Here is a 22,692-nt window from a genome sequence, read left to right on the forward strand (position 1 = left end):
CTATGCCTGCTGGTGACTGAGATATACAAAAACCCAACACAACACGTATTTTCAAAAGTCCAGATATTTATTTTACACTTTTTTCTTAGCTTATTTTTAGATAATACAGCTTAGATTCAAGCTATTTCTCTATAAATCTTCATGTTTCTGACATTTTAATAACGTCTCGTTCTTTCTTACACATCTAAATTATGTAAAATGAGTGTACTCATTAGAAACCACTGATATTTAGGAACAGAATGAACATGTATATGAAACTTTTACTACTACTTAGTAGTAGAGAACATAATTTGACCTGTGGTAAACTCAGCATGGTATATTAGAACGGTAAATAGAATACCGAAGTTTAAATCTAACTATACCATTAACTACCTCTAATCTTTGTGACTCAGTTTACTGATTTATAAAGTGAGGGGATTAGATGAGGTAATCTCCTTCAATTCTGCGATTTTATATGTGAGTACAAGGACAAGTTGTTCTATACCAAACTTATACTACTATTTCTAAATCCAGTGTATTGTCCACTATGCATTGTTTATCACAGCAATCAAGATTACTGCAGATCTACACTGCACAAGTGGCTTAACTTTGTAGTCAGAAATCAATATGTTTACTTTTGTCCTTTTATGTGACTCGACCTACTTAAGGCATAAGAGATGTATTTAACCCTTCCTAAGAGTATAAATAATTTCAAAGATCAAGTCTTTTACCAAAGTCAAATTATAAAACTCAATAAACAACTAGCTAAATAAATTAGTTAACCTTTTAAAAAGCTTTTATCAGCAGAACAAAAGTCCCCACTCAAGTTTTTAAAGTTTCCAACCCCTAGCTCTTGTTCAGTCGAGTCCCTGAACACAGAAGTTTTACAAGATTTTAGCAAATAAAATCATGTACACTTGTTTCCATGTTGCAACAAAATTATCATTTTTATTGGCTGCATAATATCCCATTGCACTGATGTATTGTCGGATTTTTAACCCTTCTCCTGTTAAGTAATTCTATTGACTCTAGTTTACTGAACTGTGCCCAATGTTGCAGAGAACATCCTTATATATAATTTTTCCTTCTTTTGGATTCTTTCCTTAGGATAATAAGCCAGATAAAAGGATATTTACATTTACAGTTTTTGAAACAAAGTGCCTTGCAAAAAGAGTCTATCATTAAATCCTGCTACCCATGTGAATATGGCAGCTTCATATTATACCAACAAAAATATTAATATATATATAATACTTCCTTACTGTAGTTTTTGTATGCATGTTTTTGATAAACAATAATTTTAAATATTGTTCCATACAACTTATTTATTATATCTCCTGTATTTGATTTGTTCATTTACTTATTGATGCCTTGGGGTTTTTTTTTTGTTTTTCGTTTTTTTTGGTGAGGAAGATTTGCGCTGAGCTAAAATCTGTGCCAATCTTCCTCTATCTTGTATGTGGGTCGCTGCCACAGCATGATTTGATGAGTGGTAGAGGTCTGTGCCCACAATCCAAACCCACAAACCCAGGCCGCCAAAGCGGAACATGCTGGACTTAACCACTACACCACAGAGTCAGGCCCCCCTTGGTATTTTTTTATTAAGTTTTGTTTGCTTGAGCAACCGTTTTATAAAATCTAGAGTTACTTTTTTCTCTTTCATATTTTTTGCTTACCTGTTTTTAAGATGAGCCTCCAGATCACAGCGTTGCATGACATCTTGGCACACTGAAGAAAATGGACATAAAACTACTAATTTGTCCAGAAGTTTATGAACTAGAATACTAGACTTCTTACACAGCTTAAAGTGAAGTCTTTTCCGGTCTAGTGGACAGAAATCTTTCTCTTGTAAGAAGTTTCTGAGGCACTTGCAGCAGAACGTGTGTCCACAGGGAGTATCCAGTGGCTGCAACAGAGGCTGAAGGCAGATGTGGCAAACCAGGTCATCGTCCACTTCATCCTGGTAATTGTATAAATGGTTTTCTCTTGTCCAGTGCTGCTGGCCACACTCGAAACACAGAGGATTGAAGGAGGAGGAAGAGGTCTGGTCCACAGACACCATCTCATCACTTGTCGTTCCCATTTTGAATCAACCGAAGCAGCCTCCGTATCTTCATACGTTAGACTTCCACTTAAGGTTTGGTTTCCTTTAAAAGACTGTATTTGACTAAAAACAGGTCCGATTTTCTAGATAAATGAAATAAACCAAAAAACCAAAAAAGTAATTAATATCAATCAAAATAAGCTAAAAGTATCAACATAATATTACCAGTTAACTTCTTTTTTAGTAAAAACTTAAAATTTAGATGAGGTAATAAATTAGTCATAAAAACATAAAAACAAAATTAACTAATTTACTTTTTGGCTAAGAAGAATGACTTACATTGCCAAGTTCTTGATGAAAAAGGAACTTGTGATTAAAAGCGAAAATGCCATATATTATATGGAGTGATGTAAGAAACAATTTGTTTTAGTGTCTGAAATGCCCAACTACTTCACTGGTAGTTTTAAAGCCAATTAATCTGCATAGTATACTAATAATGTAATTTGAGGTATGTTGTGTAATACATCTGCATTTGCTATCCCAACTATGGGTCTTTGCTTCCGACTGATTTTATGCATTTATAGTACTGTGTCTTTGAAATGTAGGCTCAAGGATAATTCAGAGTCTGTTAAAAAAATGACCTATGCTCTGCACTGTTTGGGAAAAAACAGATTTCAAAATACGTATGATTTGAATATTCTCTCTGTATAACACAGATTATAGAAAGATAAATCTGCACAGCATACATAAATAACATCTGTGCGAACTCCATAAAGGGCAATACTAAAAAACCTGCTATAATTCAATTAAATAGATAAGACATGTATGTTATAAATTTCAATTCTATTTCATATTATTCCACACTTCCTGTTCTTGCTTACTTGGAGCAGCAATCTGTGTGTGTGTGTGTGTGTCTCCTCTCCACACAAGACTCACAACAGCCTCCTTCAGTTTAGTGCAAGGCTAGCAAGGAATGTTACCCTCATAGAAGGGTTCCCATACTTCTTGCTGCTCTAGCACCAGGGGTTAAAAATCAACTCCAAAGGCCATAGCTGTCTATATTCATTCTTAATATTTACAGTTTGTGTATGTGCCAAACCGAACAAGGATGGAGGAGAGGCAGGGAGATGACAGTTAAGGAAGCCCATTATTAAAATTCAATGTAATACGTACTCTAAGAGAGTTATGCACAGGATGCTATGTGAATATAGAGAAAGATGAGGAGAACTGGCAACTAACTCAGTTTGGCTTTGGGGCCAGAAATACTTTCAAAAGAGAAAAAAACGTGGATTGCTGAGTTGTGACAGGAAGCATTAGCCAGAGAGAAAAATAGACAAGGGCATCTCAGCTAAGTCACAGGGACTTGAGAGAGCACGGAACAGTCACGGAATATGAAGCAGGTCAAAACATCTGAGCAAAGAAAATGTACTCGGGGTAGGGGAATTATAAACCATGGTGTTCCTGACATAAGAACAGAAAGAGCAGGACACCATGTTAATGCTACTAGCATTTGCTTCAATGATAAAATTCTCTTCCGATCACATGTATGTATTTGCTATTATATTTATTTGGAGTACTTATTATAGAAACAATTTTAACACTCTAATGTTTAACAAGAACTGCCAGGAATTACGAGGGGGTGGGACAAAATTCAGATGGGATGACTGACCTCAGATAAACTGTGTGTTTTTAAAAACTACTTAATAAAACAGTAATAATACCAGCAGCCTGTGATCTAAACTATCAGTACCAACGTTGAGAGAGCAAACACTTCTTGTACGTTGTAACTCCTGGGGCTTGTTCTTTACCCTCCGAGCATCATGACGTTTTAAATGTCAGTGCAAGGTGTGTGAGATTAAGGAGAGAAACCATTTATCTCAGGCAGACAGACCCCTTCGACCTAGGTATTTTAATACAAAATGTCTGCAGACTCTTGTTTCCTACTCAATTAGCAAGAAAATTCACGTATCCTTTGCTCTTCTTTGCTTGTGACAGTGTTTATTCTACTTTTTGTTATCCTCAAGAAAACACACTGCAATTCTAGCCTCCCACATAATGACTAAGAAAGCATTTCTCTTAAGACTATTATATTTTAGCTATTTTCTAAGTCTCTAAATAACTTGTAGTTCTTTATTTTCATTTTATCACAAAATCTTTTCATGAGGAAAAATAACATGTTCCCATTTAAAACACCAAATAACAACTACATTATCTCCAGCCCTGAAAGACCTCTGTTGCCATGAAACAAACATCAAATGAAAACTTATCATGGGTAGATCACTAACATGCATGTAAACACTGATTAGAGGATTGCGAGGCCACGTAACACAAGTATTTAAGAGCACACACCTGGGGCCAGCACATGAGGGTTTAAATCCTCGCTCTGTTACTTACTAGTTTTGTGATCTTAACCTAGGCGATGCAGCCCAGGAAAAAAGATGATGCGCAAAGGATTACCACCAAAATATGGTTAGATGGGAAACATCTATGTTCCTTCGACTCATCAATGCCAAGAGTCTAAGAATACCCTCTCCTCGCGCGTCCTCCTGACGAACTCTTACTCACACCTGAGGTCTCATGTCAGTCTCCACCTCCTCTGTCAAGCCACAACTGCCTCCTTCCCACTCTCAGGTAGGGTTCCCTTCCCTCACGTCCCTGCTGCTCTTTCTGCATACCTTCATTCCAGCAGTTACCACATTTGCATGCTTATCTGTCTTCTCACTTCTTTGAGGGTAAAGATAGTATCTTCTTTATCTCTTGTATTCCCAGTTATTGGTACATATTATGAACTAAAAAAAAATTGTTCTCAGGCTTATACTTGAGCCTGAAATGTATAATACAGTTATATAAATATATAGGAGAAAACCTTGCACATTAATTTGTGGCACTGCAAAGCAATCAACATATTGGACCCTGCTCTGTGATTATAAACAAAGAATAAGATATTACTCCCTTTAATTTTTAAAAGTCTGAGAAAAAGATTTTTTTTACTTGATATCAACACAAGAAAATTTTATTGTATATGTTACATATCAGCTTTGATAGCTGCCTTTGTATAAGGCAGTGGTTGTCCAACTTTTACACCTAAGGATCCCTTTATCCACTCTGGACAAGTCTGGCAGTTTCTTAAAAACTACCATGCAACTACCAGACAATCCAGCAAGTGCACTCCTGGGCATTTATCCTAGAGAACTGAAAACTAATGTTCACACAAACACCTGTACAGCTTTACTTGTAATGGCTGGAAACTAGCAACAACCCAGATGTCCTTCAAGGAATGGCTGAACAAACTATGGTACCTCCATCATAGAACGCTACTCAGCAATAAAAAAGAATGAACTACTGACACACACAACAACCTGCACGAATCGCCAGAGAACTACACTGAGTGAAAAAAGCCAATCCTAAAGCATACTTATTATTCCATTTACATAACAGTCAATAATCAACACTACTTTTAAAAATAATAAAAATCGAAAAACGGCAAAAAGCTAAGATAAGCCCATCCTGGAGGAGTCTGTCTTTCCTGGAATGAAGCTCGAATACAGTTCTTTTCCCAGAGTCTTTTCTTCCTGGAAGAGCACGTCTGAATATTTGGCTGTATAGAAATATTTAGCATATTATACGAGAGCCTTACAGAAATTCTATTCTTAAATTAATCAAAACTTATTTCCTACTGCATGTCATTAGGAAAACTATCAAATATCAGTTTCAAACAATTTCACATTTATAATTTATAATTCTCTCATTTTCTACGTAAAACTGTAATTCAGCACACTTAGCTCCTATGCCTTTTAGCAAGTAGAAATATTTGAAAAACCATTCTGAAATTCTTAAGATGCTACTTGTAGTTAGAATTACCCTATTTAACAAGCCAGGAAATTAGCAAGATAAGCAAAAAATGCTAGAAGCTATGAAACTTAGGCTCTGAGCTCTATGCCAGCTGGGTAAGTAGGTCTCTACATAATTCATTCATTCACCATATGCTTATCCAATGTCTATTATGCACCAGTATATTATATATATTCTAGTGCTTTGGCTTCCTGTCTATAAACTATCAGCTTTGCTTAAATAGTAATTGACCACTCACATTCACACACACACACACAGGGAGTTTAAATCTAGCTCTAAAATTCTTATGATTCTACTTCTTTTCATATACATTAAAATACTTACTGATATGTCATATTTACCTTTTAGTCCCAACATGTTATTGTTTTTTGATAACTTTAATAATCTCTTAAATATTCTATAAACAGGAGGTTAAATTGTGACTAGTAGAGAACTGACAAATTTCAAATGTCTGTCTACTTTTAGTTCTTCAAATTCTGAACCACTAACCTATAATGAAAATCTTTTTTTTCCAAAAGATAACAGGCAAAAACCAACCTGGATTAGCCGCCCAATTCCTGGAGGCTTACAGTTATACTAAAGCCATACTTTAAAAAATTATACTAAACTATATTATGGTAGAGTAATTTAAAAATAGAACTGATATATAACTATTTCAAAAAGGAAATACACCATATGGAATGCTGACCATTTCTATACAGCTAAATATCCAGCCATACCTGCAGCAATTAGAAAAGACCTCTGCGGAGAGAACTTTATTCCAGGAAAGATGGACTCCCATAGCACGGGGGCTCTTTCTCACCAGCCAGCTGAGATGGGGCAATTTCTAACATCTTAGAGAACGCCACAAATTCCTAAGTGTCACATAACACGTAGAAGACGCCAGCTGGGTGGCGAGGGGAACTACAGCAGTTTTCATTGGTTTAGTTTTACTGCATGTGATGTTTATCTGCTGGACATAATTTAAATACTTCTTTTATTACATTCAAAGGCAAGGGCTCTAATTTTAATAAACTAATGTTTTCTTCTAACGGATGAAAGCTTTCAAACATTTAACTTCTTGCACAGTAAATTTAGAAAACATCTGTTTTCAAGTGATTGATAGATTCTTATTTTCAAGGTCTTTTCAGTTTCTAATTGCTATAATTGTGGATCACAATTCCTCCACTAACTCTCAATTATCCAAGGGAATAAACCGTATCCAGAGAGCCCCGAGTGTGGAGTTAGAGACCTGAGTTCAAAATTTGGCCCTGCCACTCACTCACTAGCAACGTGACATCATAATGTGGCATAGCATTTAAACGTCTATAAATCTCAACTTCCTCTGTGCAAAACAGAAATGGTCTCTTGCTTATGACACAGGATTACTGTGAAGCTAAAAATGTTACACCACCAGAAAAACCTTTTACAAGCCACAAAGCATTCTAGTACAAATTCATGACTAGATTAATGCTTGTAAAGGATGTAGATAAGAACAGACAAGCTGAAGTGCTGGGTGGCCCAGCTCCTTCCACTAGACTGTGCATCAGGAGGCCTGGATTCAATTCTTAGCTCTGCAACTAATATCCAGGCCACACAGTGCACACTTCACCTCTCCAGACTTCCACTTTCTTTACCTATATACCAGTGGGTGAAACTAGATAAACTAAAGTTGCTTATAGACTCCAAACGCCATGATCCTGGAAATGAACCTTTTTTTTCCTCCCCAAACAGAACAAACATTTTTCTTTATTGTCATCCAGCACTGAGTTTCCTATAAAGATGACCTAAATCCAAAGTTTATCAGGAGGGTTTGTGTGAGTATTTCTTTTTTGTTTTTGTTTGTTTGATCTTCACCGTACTGGACACTCCAGACAGACCAACCTGAAAATTTCTATTTTCGCAGACACGTGTATGTACAAGGGAGTAGTGCTAGATAGATAATGGAACATCTCTGTATTTTTATTACGGTAGTACGACATAAGGTACTACGATGTTGTAAGACAAAAACAACTTTCTGTACTGGTTCCAAGATACGGTGCTATTTAGGAGATGGGGTCGCATCTATCTGAAGGACTCGTATGTTGCTTTGTTTGCTTTTTTTTTAAGGCAAACACAGGTAATTGTCAGTAGTATAAATAGATGGCAGATTTTGCTCCAGAGTCAATCTTATCTTTCTCCATAAAAAGCATCCAAAGCTACAGAAAAAGAACAAAGTTTTCAGTCTTATTTCCCTCAATAAATGCAAAGAAATCAGCAGGACGTTGCTATTCTGTGATCAAACCTACACAATAAAACAAATGAAGTGGAACTAAACCACAGTCAGGATAGGCTTTATAGTGGTTGTATTACTAATAATTAAGATTCCCAGGCTTCATTGTCTTAACTATGGGCAAGATACGAGAAATTCAAATGCTGCAGCTTTCCAAGCTAATCAGTGACACCAATAATTAAAAGAACAGATATTATTTGAGATGCTCAATTTGTTCCAGTTACAACTTGATATACATATAAATTATGAGATCAAGAACAACTTTGGACCGGAACTCAAAGGACCATCAGTGAGTGGCCAGATCTCTGTGCTTTCTCAAGACTAGTCTAAACAGACAACGGCGTCAGGGTCACAGAACAAAGCCTTGTTAGCCTTGGAATTCATCCAGAATGATTCCCATGTGTTGCCAGAGGTCCTTCTAATTTATTAAAATAAGTTGTTTGAGTTAGATATAGTTCTAATACTGAGAAAAATTAAAAGAAAGAAAATCCTTACTATATTGTATCTCATTACTCAGATTCAGATATATCAGAAATAAAACAGCCCTTCAAAATATAAATGCTTAATGTTACATGATTGGAAATAAAAAAATTCTACAGTAAAGCCAGAAATATAAAGAGGCTACATTATAGAAAATCATTAGGATGGTCAACAATGCATCCCAAATTACATTAGTTTCCCTTGTTTTAGAAAGCGATTCAAACAAAGTCCCAAGTTTTACATGTTATGTAGTTACTAAATATGTAGTATTTTTGATGGTGAAAAGTGCTACAAAGAAAAAGAAAGTAAGATAGGAAAGACAGTCCTGGGAGAAGGACAGCTTTTTAAATACGGTGATGTGGGAAAAACTCACTGTGAAGATGGCACTTGGGTTAAAACCAGAAGGAAGTAACTAGAAAGCCACGTAGGTTTCTGGCATAAAAACGTTTGTTATAGACATGAGATAACAAGCATAAAGAACTTGAGGTGAGAATGTGCCTGATGTGTTAATGAACAGTAAGGAGGCCAACACGGATGAAATGAACAAAGCAGAGAGAAGAAAACAGATCAGAACGGTAATGGGTTGACTAAATCTTGTAGGGCCTTAGAGAACTCTGGCCTTTACTCTGAATAGGAATCTTAGCAGGATCACTCTGGCTGCTATGTTGAAAATAATCTGAAAGGGCAAAGGCAGAAGCGATTAGGAACCTACTCAAATATTCCAAGCAAGAGATGATGGTAGATTGAACCAGGTGGATAAAGCTGAGGTAGTGAGATGTGTCTCATTTCTGGATATATTTTGAAGGCAGACCAATATGATTTGCTGATGAATAAATGTGAGCATGGGCTGATGGTGGGGGCAGAAGTCAAGGATGCCTCCAAGGTTTTTTATCTGAACTGGAAAGATAGAATCAACATAACTGAGATGTGAAAGTTGTAAGAGAGTAGGTTTAAGGGATATGGTCAAGTTTGATCAGGTTAAATTTGAAATGCCTATTAGACTTCCAAGTAGAGACACTGAGCAGGCAGTCAAATACACAAGTCCAGTCCAAGGGAGAGGACTAAACTGATGAAATAAATTTAGGAAGCATCAGTGTAGAGATGGTATGGAAAGCCATTAAGATTGGAAAAATTCACCAAAGGAGAATGGATGAGTGTAAGAAGAAAAGAGAAGGGGTCTGAGGACTGAGCCTTGGGACATTTCAATATTATGAGTTCTGGGAGATAAGGAGGAACCAAACTGAGGAGGAGTGGCCATTGTAGTAGGAGAAAATTAGGAGAGTATGACGTAGAGAAAACAAAGTGCTTGACAGAGGAGGGAATGATTAACTGTGTCAAATCCTGCAGGAAAGTAAAATAAGATTAGGACTGAGAATTAAGCGCTGGATTTAGCAACACAGAATTCACCAGTGACCTTGATACAGAGTTTTGCGGCAATGGTGAGAGCAAAAGCTTCCCAGAAAGAGTTCAAGCAAGAATTGGAAGAGAGGAATTAGAGCAGAGACAATTCTTTTGAGAAATTATGCTATACGGAAAAGAGGGAAATCTTGTATTCTGGGAGGAATTGAGATTATCCGAGGTGACAGCGCCCCTCCCCCATTTAACAGAACTTTTCACCTCCATATGTACAAGGCTATTATTTGTATCTGTATACATCCTTAATTCCTTTCTTCTTGCATCATACCTCTCCCTCTCCTGTGTAAAGGCTAAGTTTTCCTCTACCTGGGCTTAATATCCATCCCTTTGGCAACCTTTGTCGTTTATCTCATCTTTCTCCAACCTCTAACTTTTCCCCTCCACGAAAAAAAGTTCATGTCTCAACAACTTTACAAATGAAAACAAAATATTCTTCTACAATATTACCCTTTCCCCCAACTTCATTTCACTTCCAATATTTCTGAAATATAAAACTATTCTTGCAGTCTCCAATTCCTTACCCAAAGAGCTTCCATCTCCATCAGCCACTGAGACTGGTTTTATTGTGGTCCTAAACGTCTAACTCCCAAATCTGATGGTCGCTTCTCAGTTCCCAATTCTACTTTACCTCTCCGCGATCTCTCTGATTTCTCTCTCCTTGAAACTCTTTGCTCCCTTGTCTTAAATTATACCACTCTGTTCTGGTTCTCATCCTACTCACCACTCTTTTGTGATAGCTGTCCAATTATTTCCTTTAGGCAAACTTTAAAAAAGTTAAATTGTTGGGCCAAGTGAAAAGAAGCCTTCTGACTTATACTACTACACTGCCCTCCAAATTGGTGAACAAAATTTTGACTCCTACTAGCAATGTATAAGTATGCTAACTTCTGCCAATTGTTCTAATCCTGGTTAGTTCTATCCTTCTCAATATTTATAAATCTGACACAAAAATACAAAAGTAACACCTCATTTTTCCTTCAATTAGCACTCTGATTCTAGCTAAATTAAATATATAATTATTATCCTTATTCCTCTTGTGAGTGCCTCTAAATACTTAGCTCCATTTTTATTCTATTGAATTGTGGTGTTTTTCTTAATTGATACAAACTGAATATATTAAGATAACAGCCCTTTATCACATTATTATAATTATTTTTCCCAAGCCACCTGTTTGCCTTTTAGTTGTCTTCTGGCATAAAGAAGTTGTCAATTTTCATGCACATAAGTGACTACGCTCCTTTTCCCCTGTAAAACTTCTTCCACTACCCTTATCCCCTTCTCCATAACAAGAGGAGATAAAGATTTGGCTCTATTTTCTTCATTTGTATAGTTAAAAAAAAAGTGATTATCACTCTATTGCGATTGGTAGGCAGTACAAAAATAGATCTAACTTTACTTTTCTCGTGAGAGTTAAACAATTGTCCCAGTTCCAGTATATCTGACTCACACGTATGTTCAAAACCTATGTCATTATTTCCCTCTAAATGATCCCATTATGCACTTCCTAACGGAACTTCTACACTCCCAGTATCCTATAAGTAGAACCAGAGAAGCCTGTTTTTGTTTCTCACTCTGCCTCATTTTCCACACCTAGTCACTAAGTTCTTACTGATTCTACCTCCAGAATACACTACTTAAGCTTCCTCATCCCTCCATGCCCACCACTGCGCTCAGAGTAGACCTCAGTGACTTGTTGCACTTGCTCTTTCAGCAGTCATGCAAAAGGAGGTTTCTCTCCTATCTATGACCACACTAGCATCCAAAAACCAGTGACATTATTTTCCCCACTGAAAGTTCTTCTGTAGCCCCCTACTGCTTCTATAAAATCAAAGCCAAATTCTTCAAAGTGGCACATAAACCTTCCAGATCTGGCTCCTTTAGTTTCATTTCCTGACACAATTCCATACATTCCATGCTTTGGCTACATCAAACTTCTTAGAACTTCTTCTTCTTCTTTTTTTTTTTTAATAATGTTCATCAATTTCTCCTTATTTATTTTATTTTTTTGAGGAAGATTAGCTCTGAGTTAATATCCGCTGCCAATCCTCCTCTTTTTGCTGAGGAAGACTGGCCCTGAGCTAACATCTGTGCCCATCTTCCTCTACTTTATATCTGGGATGCCTGCCAAAGCATGGATTGATAAGCGGTGCCACGTCTGCGCCCAGGATCTGAAACCGTGAACCCCAGGCCACTGAGGCAGAATGTGTGAACTTAATTGCTCCGCCACCAGGCTGGCCTCTACTTAGAACTTCTTGACCTCAGCATGCTAGTCCTCCGCCTGGAATGTCCTTTCCTACCCTGTCAATCTGCAGAACTCCCATCCATTTATTGGCCAGCTCAAGCAAGCCCTCTGCGGCAAAGCTCTTCCTGATCCACCTAAACATAAGCACCCGTTCCATCCCTTCCACCGCTGTTTTATTGTTACAGTCATTATGCCCCTCACTGCTGTGGTTAGCAATCACTTGTTTGCATGTGTCTTCCCTACAGACTGAATGTCCCTCAAAAGGCAGGAATCAAGTCTTACATTATTCATCTCTAAAACCCTAGCATCTTGTAGCATGCCTGACACAACATGAGATTAACAAAAATATGAAGAATGAACAATGAGCCCTCACTTTTCACCTGCCTCACCAAATCCGGATTCTCTCTCTAGAATTTTCATTCCTACTGCCTCTGTTCTCATTCAGGTCCCTGTTACTTCTTATCTTCTAATTGTCTCTTGTTTCACCTCCCCATCATAAAAAGTGATCTCTCAACAAACAACTATGATTCTATCATTTCTCTCCAGAAAAAAAAATCTGTTTCTAGGGGAAAGGCCAGGCAACCTAACAAGACATATTTGTCTCTATTATTCCCACCCCTAAACCTCCAAACCCTGTGCTCTTGCCAGACGTTGCTGCAGACCATTCACTGAACCTGTCTCTCTTACCTCTACACTCCCAATGACTGCTAATTTTCCTCTTACCTAGATAATATCTTCCTGCTCTCTCTCCTTACTTCCTCCTTTCTCACCTTACTCTACACCACACTGCCCTGTTCCCACCCACCTTTCTAGGCCTCGTTTGTGTTATACTCTTCCTTATCTTCTTAAATAGGAAATACTAAATATAAACTTTTATCTAATGATTCATTATTATTAATATCCACGATTCTTCCATATAAAGCACTATAATTGAGTCAACTTTTTAGTTTTTCTACCACCTCCCTTAATGTTTGTCACCTCTTAATTCATCCCCCGCCCCCGTAGTTCGTTGCTGTTAATCTGCTGTAGTCTGGGCATTCAGACACCCAAACTTATTAGGAATCATATGACAAAAAGGAGCCAATGATGAGGGCTGAAGAAGGAACAGAGCACATGGCCTCAGTGCAGGGAATTGGACACATTTAAATATCTATGATGCTCAAAGGTCTTTTCCATGTATAGTATTCCAGGATTTAGGGTGGCCTTCTAAAGGAACTTTAAATAAGAGTATTTGATGGAGTAAAAAGTACTAAGACTGGTCAGGGACGCTCGCTGGTCTCAAGAGGGACACAGCACAGTTACACAGCTGCATTCTAGCTTTGCCAATTTAAAAACTCAACTGGACCTGTTCACTCAAGAATGGTTGGTTCCAATGAAATAAAACACTCTACCCAAACGCATAAGTGGGTCACTCATAAACCAAGATGCCAACTTTCTAACTGGTCATGAGAAAATGAGAAATAGAACGGCAAACTCATCAGATAGAAGGGATCACCTGTCTGGTGAACCTTTTACTCTGGGTCATATATCTACCCGTTTGACGGGGTCTGCCAATGTAGCCTCACCATTCACCTCCTCAATTTACTTTTGCAACATTTTACACTTCACAAATTCACAGGTTAGTTTTAACCTATGAAATTTACCATTTTAAAATACAACATTTAGACAGAAGTTATGGGGGAGATAAAAGTATCTTCAAATCACACTGTAGAACTGGGTTACTTTGGGAAAATTTTCCTGTAGAACATCTATTCTTAAATATGAGATGCAGAATCTTGTTAGGTTTCTCAAAGACTGACGGTTCTTGAACTTGCCCATAAAATATTGGGCTTTGTTGTACTGTCAGAGGCCTTTAGCTACAGATAAGTTTTTATAAGCTTTTTAAGGGGATAATAATTACCATTAGATATTTCAATGGTTTTGTTCCTAACATTAAGAAACATTTAGACTGAGACAATCTAAGAAACAAGAGATTTCACAATTCTTAACTGTTCCTATGTCCTAGTCCTAGAAAAAAAAACGCACAAAAAATCTAACGGTTTTGTTGAAAGAATATTTCTTAAAATTTAGAATTAAATTATATATATACATATTTGACTATTAGATATAGTCATTTCCTATTCCTCCAACATTTTATACAGTTGCTTCTTTCTGCAATTCTATTTATTAAAAGAGCTGAGTGAGTTAGGATTTTTTACTTGAAAATTTCTGTTGCTTTGTAGTCCAATATGAGAACCTGTCCTGGGGGAAAAGTTTTGGTTTCTAGAAACTAATATCTGATTTAATCTGTCTTAATCCATAAACTATTACATAGACACACACACACAAATTTAACACTTTTAGAAAAAAAATATAAACTAGGATAAATGTTCAAATGTTCATTAGCCTCTTATGGTACAAAATGAATTAAGCACAACATTTTTCTACAATTACTGGAGCCTTATATCACTTCCCTTGATGTAGTAAATATATACACAATTCATCATAACACCTTAGAAGTGCTTCTTCACTCTTAACAATGCCTACAGACCTTCGGCCAGTAGGAGAGCCAGTTTAGGAAATGTGGAAAATACCCAGATTTCATAAATATTTACTCAAGAAATACAAATTTAAAAATTATACTTCCCTTTAAAAAAATCAGATTCACATACACAATTATTTTATATTACCAACTACTTCATATTTACAGCATTTCCTGTTATTAAGCACATCCTAACATACGGTCTAAACAGCTCAATACCATATGCTTTTTACCCTTCTGAACGCTGTGTCCTTCTATCCATATTTTTGCAGTGGTTTGAGAAATATAAAAATATCCATGAAGAGTGTTGTGGAGGTAAGTATGTATGTATGTGGAGGAGTGAAGTGTACATTATGTAAAATATTAATCATACTTGTAGTCACGCTTAGTGCAATTACATCAAGATATGTGTACTAGCTCTAAAGTAGATGAACTGCTGTTAACTACTCAAATGTAAACAGAAAATATCAGCTGTAGTGTGCTCAATAATTGAAAAGGGCAGTAGACGAGTCAGTCTCTGTACCATATAATTCACAATGCCTCAGACTACTAACATCAAATTTCAACGTTAAAGCAGAAATGAAAAAGATATAAAAATGATATTACTGAGTATATTAACTTCTGGTAGAAAAGGAGTTAACGTAAGTGAATTACTGATTTTTACAATATTTCCCCTCAAACATTATCATCTGCATAGGCAACTGCCTTTTTTGGGAGGGAGGAGGGAAGACTGAATATGTTCATCATTTAAAAATATTTACTTAAGGGGCTGGCTCAGTGGTACAGTGGTTAAGTTCATGCATCCTGCTTCAGTAGCCCGGGGTTCGCAGGTTTGGATCCCAGGCACGATCCTACACACTGTTCATTGAGCCATGCTGTGGCAGCATCCCACATACAAAATAGAGGAAGACTGGTACGGATGTCAGCTCAGCAACAACCTCCCTTAAGCAAAAAGAGGAAGATTGGTAACAGGTGTTAGCTCAGGGCCAATCTTCCTCACCAAAAAAGAAATTCATATATTTTTACTTAAAATTTTTAAGCCATATATCATATGCGCCTACATCAGTTAGCTATAAATCACTGGCCAATTTGTCAAATGAAAAAATTACCTATATTGGACCTTAATATGTATATTCTTTCTGTAACTTAATATTAAATATTAAAAGCAGTGATAGCTGGGATGGGGATCACAGGTGACTTACTTTCTTCTTATTTTGACCTATATTTTCTAAGTTAAAAAAATGGCCATGTATAAACTATATAATAAAAATCAAGTTTGTTTATTTAAGAAGCAATGTATACTCTTCAAATAAAGTAGTGGGTGCAATTTGATAAATGAAGAAGGGAAAGAAAGTAGATAAATAAGAGAGCACCTGCATGTGGATGGGGCACATGTAGACAGGGGTCCCCAGCTTCTTGGCCATTTTGCAAAGTCTCCTACAGTTCAACAGTGGGAGCACGACATGGGTGGAGCACAAAGATCTTCATCACCTCTGTGGCATAATTACTTCCTTGACAGGCCAAACAGAAAGTGTCTATACTAAACTGTCCCAAAAGTGGTAGATTTCAGTAACATATCCCGTGAGGTGTTAAAAGGAGATTGGTTAGACCAAGAAGAAGATGCCAGAGGAAGAGAATCAAAGAAAACAGAAACGTTCTCTTGTAGGAAGCTCCCAGTCTCCATAAATGATTTGTCCAGAAGCCACATACTCAGAGAACAACACCCCAGTGCAGCCAGGCATGTGAATCTGACCAGGACGTATCCCTCAACGCCTCCCCAGGATGAATAACCACGGAGGTCTGGAATTCGGCCAAACCCCTAAGACGAGTGCAAAAAGAGTGCATTCAGTTGTATTTACTCTTCTTCCATCAAAAGGACTCACACGCCTATGGAATTCCATCTCTGAAGAAGTCCCTAAGACTGCAGGGCCCACTTTGGCCCCCTCCATCCCAATGAAGAGGCTAATAGTCAAGAGAACCCCTTTGATCAACTCAAAATAGTTAAGCCCAGTTATCCCATGTCCCTATGATCTTATACTCCAAACACTACCTTTTTGGCTTCTTTACATCTCAGATACAACTGTGAGCTCCTACTGTTACTATTCTCGGACCATTCTAGTCTATCTAGCACCCACCTCAATCTGATCACCACCAAGAGTCCAATGACCCAGAACTATTTCGCTCCCACACCACAATTCTCACACTGCAAATAATTTTGCCTAACTACTCTTATGTATATAAAACTACCAATGAGAGCTTCTGTTAAGTATGAGAGAACCAGTTTTTCAAACATAAAGGTGTTAAAATAGTGGCTGCCTATTTTATTCCAAGTTAAATAATCCTACCCATATACAGAAATAAGAAGGAGATTTCTGGCTTATGAGAAATGTATTAGTCTTTTCAAAATATTCTCTCAGGATAACGCTTCTGAATGGATCTAGCATTTCATGGCCACAGATTTTACACTGTAGTCACTTAAATTGCACCCAAGAAACATTTACTGAGTGTCCACTATGTGCTAGGCTGTGTACTAGACGAATCAAATTGAGTACTTATCCACTATTCTATTAATTGAACAGATTTAACTCTCCATTTTCAACCTGTGTGTCTCACGATAGTTTTCAAGAGACCTAAGAGATTTGATCAAAACTGGAAATAATAGAAGAAAAATTCAGTTTTGTGGCACTTGGCAGATAAAATGTTTTCAATGTACATTCTCTTCATTTTAATTCATTTCACTGGAATGTGGAAAGCAGAAAGAAGTACAAGTTAAATGCCTATTAAAAAAAAACAACCTTTGGCTTAGAGAACAATCTTAAAGCAAAGATCAGAAATCTACTACATAAAAGTAAATATTTTCAATTAAATATGGTTTACATAATTATTTTTACTTATAAATTGTGAAGATGCTTTTAATCTACATGATTACTGAGGTGTCAAATACAGAGTTTACAGATGCATTATCATTACAAAATTTCTACTTTTAACAAAGGTAAATCACCTTTATTTCTACAATAAATTCTAACAGAAACGATGAAAAGGAAAGGATCTCATGGGGGGACATGAAACGTACAAGTAGCCCAGCCCTAGGTCAATTCTACTTCATATTTACATTTCAACACTACATTCTCTACCCTTACTTGCCTTTTCTTTTTCAAACAAAATCTCTTTAAGGAAATAAATCTCAATCAAGTGATCAATAAACTACCTTGTTCTAAGGACACTCATATATAACAAACACTAAAGGAACGAATCTTTGATTAATTTAAGACATTGACAAAGAAATTTATCTGATGGAGCTGACTTAAGAAGGAGACTCTGCCACCACACTCCCAGTACCATAATATACAGAGCTGCTGCTTTGTAAAGTTTAACTGCCTGCGTGAAAGTCTCTAACACAAAGTGATTCTCTGAAGGCATCTTCCTCTCTTAAATAGGCATTTTCCCCCTCAAAAATAATCAGGCTTCTGTCAGCCTTCTTGTTTCTTCCAGTATCAATTGTAAAATTTTCTATCATTAGATTACTGCTACAGGGAAAAATCTCTAAGGCCTAGTTACAGAAATCAACCTGTACTTTCAGTTACAGATGGCCAGCCTTGCTGAAACCATGTCATCCTAATTTCATGACAAAATAAGGTGCTTAATCAGGTCAATACTCTAAGAAAGATGGTTGCTTATATGCATTGCCTGTCACACATACGGAGAGGCAGATGTCAACATAAGGTGTCTGGGTTATGTAAAATAAAAGATGAACAAAGCGTTATGCAAGCAGAAGGAAAAAAGAGGAATTTCTATTGTGATAATTTGGAAAAGTTTCTTAGAGAAGCGCTCTGTCTCAGAAACAACAACGGGAATAATGAGCAGGGACAAGGGACAACAGCTTTAAAAAAAGAAGGTGCTCTGGGGGCTGGCCCCGTGGCCTAGTGTTTAAGTTCGCGCACTCCGCTGCAGGCGGCCCAGTGTTTCGTTGGTTCGAATCCTGGGCGCGGACATGGCACTGCTCATCAGACCACGCTGAGGCAGCGTCCCACATGCCACAACTAGAAGAACCCACAACGAAGAATACACAACTATGTACCGGGGGGCGTTGGGGAGAAAAAGGAAAAAAATAAAATAAAATAAAATAAAAAAAAAAGAAGGTGCTCTGAAAAGAGTTGGAGCATCACATATGGGTGTACGCCTGTGAGGGGGTAGACGGACAGAGAGGGTCTGAGAGATGGACTGCGGTGCTGAGAGAAGGTGGAAGGATGGGCTAAGTCACTAGAGAGTTTCGAGTCAACAAATGATGAGTATGTCTGCGTGTCAGGGGAGATACCAGGGGCAGCAGGTTTGGTAAAGGTAAGGGGGGTGTGGCAATAGCAAGTTATGCAGTGGTCAAGATGAATGGTAATGAGACTTGAACTAAGGTAATGACTAGGAACAGTCAAAGGAGGGGTGGATTTGACCAATATTTTAGGCTGTAGAAAAAAAAAAAAAAACAGAGAAGCAAGAAGGTAAGAGAAAGGGTTAGCATACCAGAACTGGCATGGACCCAACAAAGAAAAAAAAACTACAAAATACACCTACATTCGTATAATTCAAGATTAGTTTCTCAGTCATAAATATAAGAATTTCCTGATATTTCCCAAAAGCCAAAATTTAATAGTCCATTTAATATTTTACTCTGTTGAGAAATAAAATGTCTTTCAAGATTTACCAAAAAAGTCCATCATCATCAGGAGTGTGGTCGCAGGCCATAACCTCCTGCTTTAAACAAGTAGGGTGCTGGCCTAGACAACCCGTGAAGCCGCTTCCAGCTCATTCCAGCTCTTCACCGGGGGTGGGGGGTGGGGTGGGGGTCGGGGAGTGTGGAGGAGGGGAGTGGCACCACTGTTTAAAAGAAACCAACAACCATGGCCAACACCTATGGCCCACACCTGCCTGAAATATCAATGCCCAATAGCCTAAAGAAAAACACAGTGTAGCCAGAAAAAGACTGATAGGTAGACAACTAAAATGAGACCAAGTAAAAAGAACAAGAACATGGCACAAGGACAGAATACAAGGACTTCTGTTGTTAGACAAAAGGGGATAGGACTAACATCATAAAAAGATAAACAGTCTAAATTAAATAGGGATTAACTCATGAGGGCAATTTTGACACCTGAAACGATAGACTTGAGGAGACAATTATAAGAGCTAATATCATTGAGCGCTCACTTTGTGTCAGGCACGCTATTAATTGACGGCGAACTAACAGATTCGATTCTCATGATAACCCTGAGTTTGACATTATTATTATCATCATCATCATCCCCATTTTTCAGATGAGGAAACTGAAAGTAAGAAACATTAAGGAACTTGCCCAAGATCCCAAACGAGTAATCATGATTCAAATCAGGTAGTCTGATTCCAGAGTTATAATTTTTTAAGTACATATTATACTTAACTACATATAATATTCAGAGAGTGCACAAGCCCAAAATGCATACACCAATATACAGATACACACATATACAAGTATATACACACACATACACGTATATACACACACATATATGTTCACATAAATAAATCGATGATAGATCCACAGGGAAATTACTTATTTTTTTTTGTTAGCGTCAGGGAGGCTAATTTCCAGAAGAAAATAATATTGCTATTTGTATAAAGGCCAAAAGGCTGGATGGACCTCATTTTTTTAGTCTCACAGAAATTTCTCACAATTTGTGTTTTCATTTTTATTTTTACTGTGATAAAATGGAGCCTAAAAAACTGACATTCCTTTTTATAAGCACAAAATTCAAATAACTTTGTGCTTCTGCATTCAGATACCGAAATCAATTTGAATGAACATAAAGCTATATAGCATCTCAATTTTTTTTTTTTGAGGAAGATTAGCCCTGAGCTAACATCTGCGCCAATCCTTCTCTTTTTACTGAGGACGATTGGCCCTGAGGTAACATACGTGCCCATCTTCCTCAACTTTATTTGTGGGACACCTGCCACAGCATGGCTTGGTAAGCGGTGCCATGTCTGCACCCGGGATCCGAACTGGGGAACCCCAGGCCACTGAAGCGTAACGTGCAAACTTAACCGCTGCGCCACCAGGCTGGTCTCTAGCATCTCAATTTTTGAGCTGCCCATCAATTTCTCTAAAAGCTTCTTGGAAAACAGTCACTTATATTTGCTATGGGGCACAAAATTTTTACAAAGCTCTGAATGCAACCTTCATATATAAAAGGTTATATAAAGAAATGTTTTGGGGCCGGCCCCGTGGCTGAGTGGTTAAATTCGCGCGCTCTGCTTTGGTGGTCCAGGGTTTTGCCAGTTCGAATCCTGGGTGCAGACACTGCACCACTCATCAGGCCATGCTGAGGCAGCGTCCCACACGCCACAACTAGAAGGACCCACAACTAAAACTACACAACTATGTACCGGGGGGCTTTGGGAGAAAAAGGAAAAATAAAATCTTTAAAAAAAAAGGAAATGTTTTAACTATGTTTAAGCTTTCTTATTAGGTCTTTAAGGTACAAAAGGAGCCTTTATGTTTCTTCATTGCAACAACACTGCCATCCAAGGCCATTTACTACTACCTTGTAAATTAATATCTCAAGATCTGGAATCCCATTTGTTTTTTCTTGCCAGTAGCTCTGGGTTATAGAAATAATTTTGGATATAACTACATCTATCCCTACTAGCATCCTCAATGCAACCTGAACGCAAGATTCCTAGTAAGAGAAGTTCACTTGTGTCACAGAGAATATAATTATGTTCTAACAATGTAAAGGTCAATTAGTAAGACTTACTAACAAGCATTCATTAAGAAAGAAAATAAATAAATCATAGACAATACAAATGAAAACAAACAACAAAGATACTAGGAGAAACAGAACAGCACCCTCTAAAGCACCCAGTGCTTTAACAACTCTTTTTTTTTTTTTTCGGAGGAAGATCAACCCTGAGATAACATCTGCTGCCAATCTTCCTCTTTTTGCTGAAGAAGACTGGCCCTGAGCTAACATCCATGCCCACCTTCCTCTACTTTATATGTGGGACGCCTGCTACGGCATGGCTTGATGAGAGGTGCCATGTCCACACCCGGGATCCGAACTGGTGAACCCCAGGCCGCTGAAGCGGAACGTGCGAACTTAACTGTTGTGTCCCAGGCTGGCCCCAACAACTCTTTTGCTCTCCAGCAAACTATTTTAACAGAAAGGAATAACTTCAAAAGAGTATGGGAAAAAAATGAATATTTAACAACTTTCCCCCAAATCTTCACATTTTGGATCTCAAACTCAAGAACCATATAGCTCAATATTTAAATTTCTAGGTTTTGGTTAACAATGACAGCAAATATCACTCAGAGAGTATTACAGCAACTCCAGCAATCTTTTGGTTGCTGTTTCCATGGAAACAATCTAAATGAAGAAAACCTAACAGTATAATACATTAAAAAAAACCCAACCAACTTTATCTTGTTCTTCCCTATCAGTTAACTAACATGGCACATAAGAAGTACATAAATTTAACACCAGAAAACTCAGGTTTCATTCAACAAATACCTGTCAATCATATGCTGCACGCCACACACTATCCTAGGGGACAGGGTTACTCTGGAGAGTCACACGGACAGGCCCTGCCCTCACAGAGCTTAGTCTAGTACAAAGATATTAATTAGCCAATGACACAATTATATCTAAAACAATAAGAGTGTGTAATACCTTATTAGAAAAGCCCAACAAGGAGATTCAAAGTAAGCTTCCCTGACAATGTGATGTTTTAGCTGAGACTTGAGGAAGGCCTAGGAAACTGAAAGTTCACCAGAGAGCATGAGGAAAAGCTGAGAAGTCTGCAGGGATAAGAGTAATTCACAAAGCTGAATGGACAATGCTAAGGATTTGGGTCTTTATTATAGAAACAAAAAGAAG

At 37.5% G+C, this 22,692-nt stretch overlaps 1 protein-coding gene across 6 annotated transcripts in view; it reads right to left on the reverse strand.

The window, feature by feature from the left end:
• The window catches only part of LNX2 (ligand of numb-protein X 2), a 77,723-nt gene that overhangs the window by 34,431 nt on the left and 20,600 nt on the right, over positions 1-22,692 (reverse strand). For all 6 annotated transcript variants that reach the window (XM_070520446.1, XM_044777378.2, XM_044777381.2 and 3 more), the window contains exon 2: positions 1,656-2,166. In XM_070520446.1, coding sequence (XP_070376547.1) covers positions 1,656-2,062 — 407 coding nt within the window. In that variant the 5' untranslated portion in view covers positions 2,063-2,166. The remainder of the gene's footprint in view (positions 1-1,655; positions 2,167-22,692) is intronic.

This window comes from Equus asinus, chromosome 11 (assembly GCF_041296235.1).
Source record: "Equus asinus isolate D_3611 breed Donkey chromosome 11, EquAss-T2T_v2, whole genome shotgun sequence".
Lineage (NCBI taxonomy): Eukaryota > Metazoa > Chordata > Mammalia > Perissodactyla > Equidae > Equus > Equus asinus.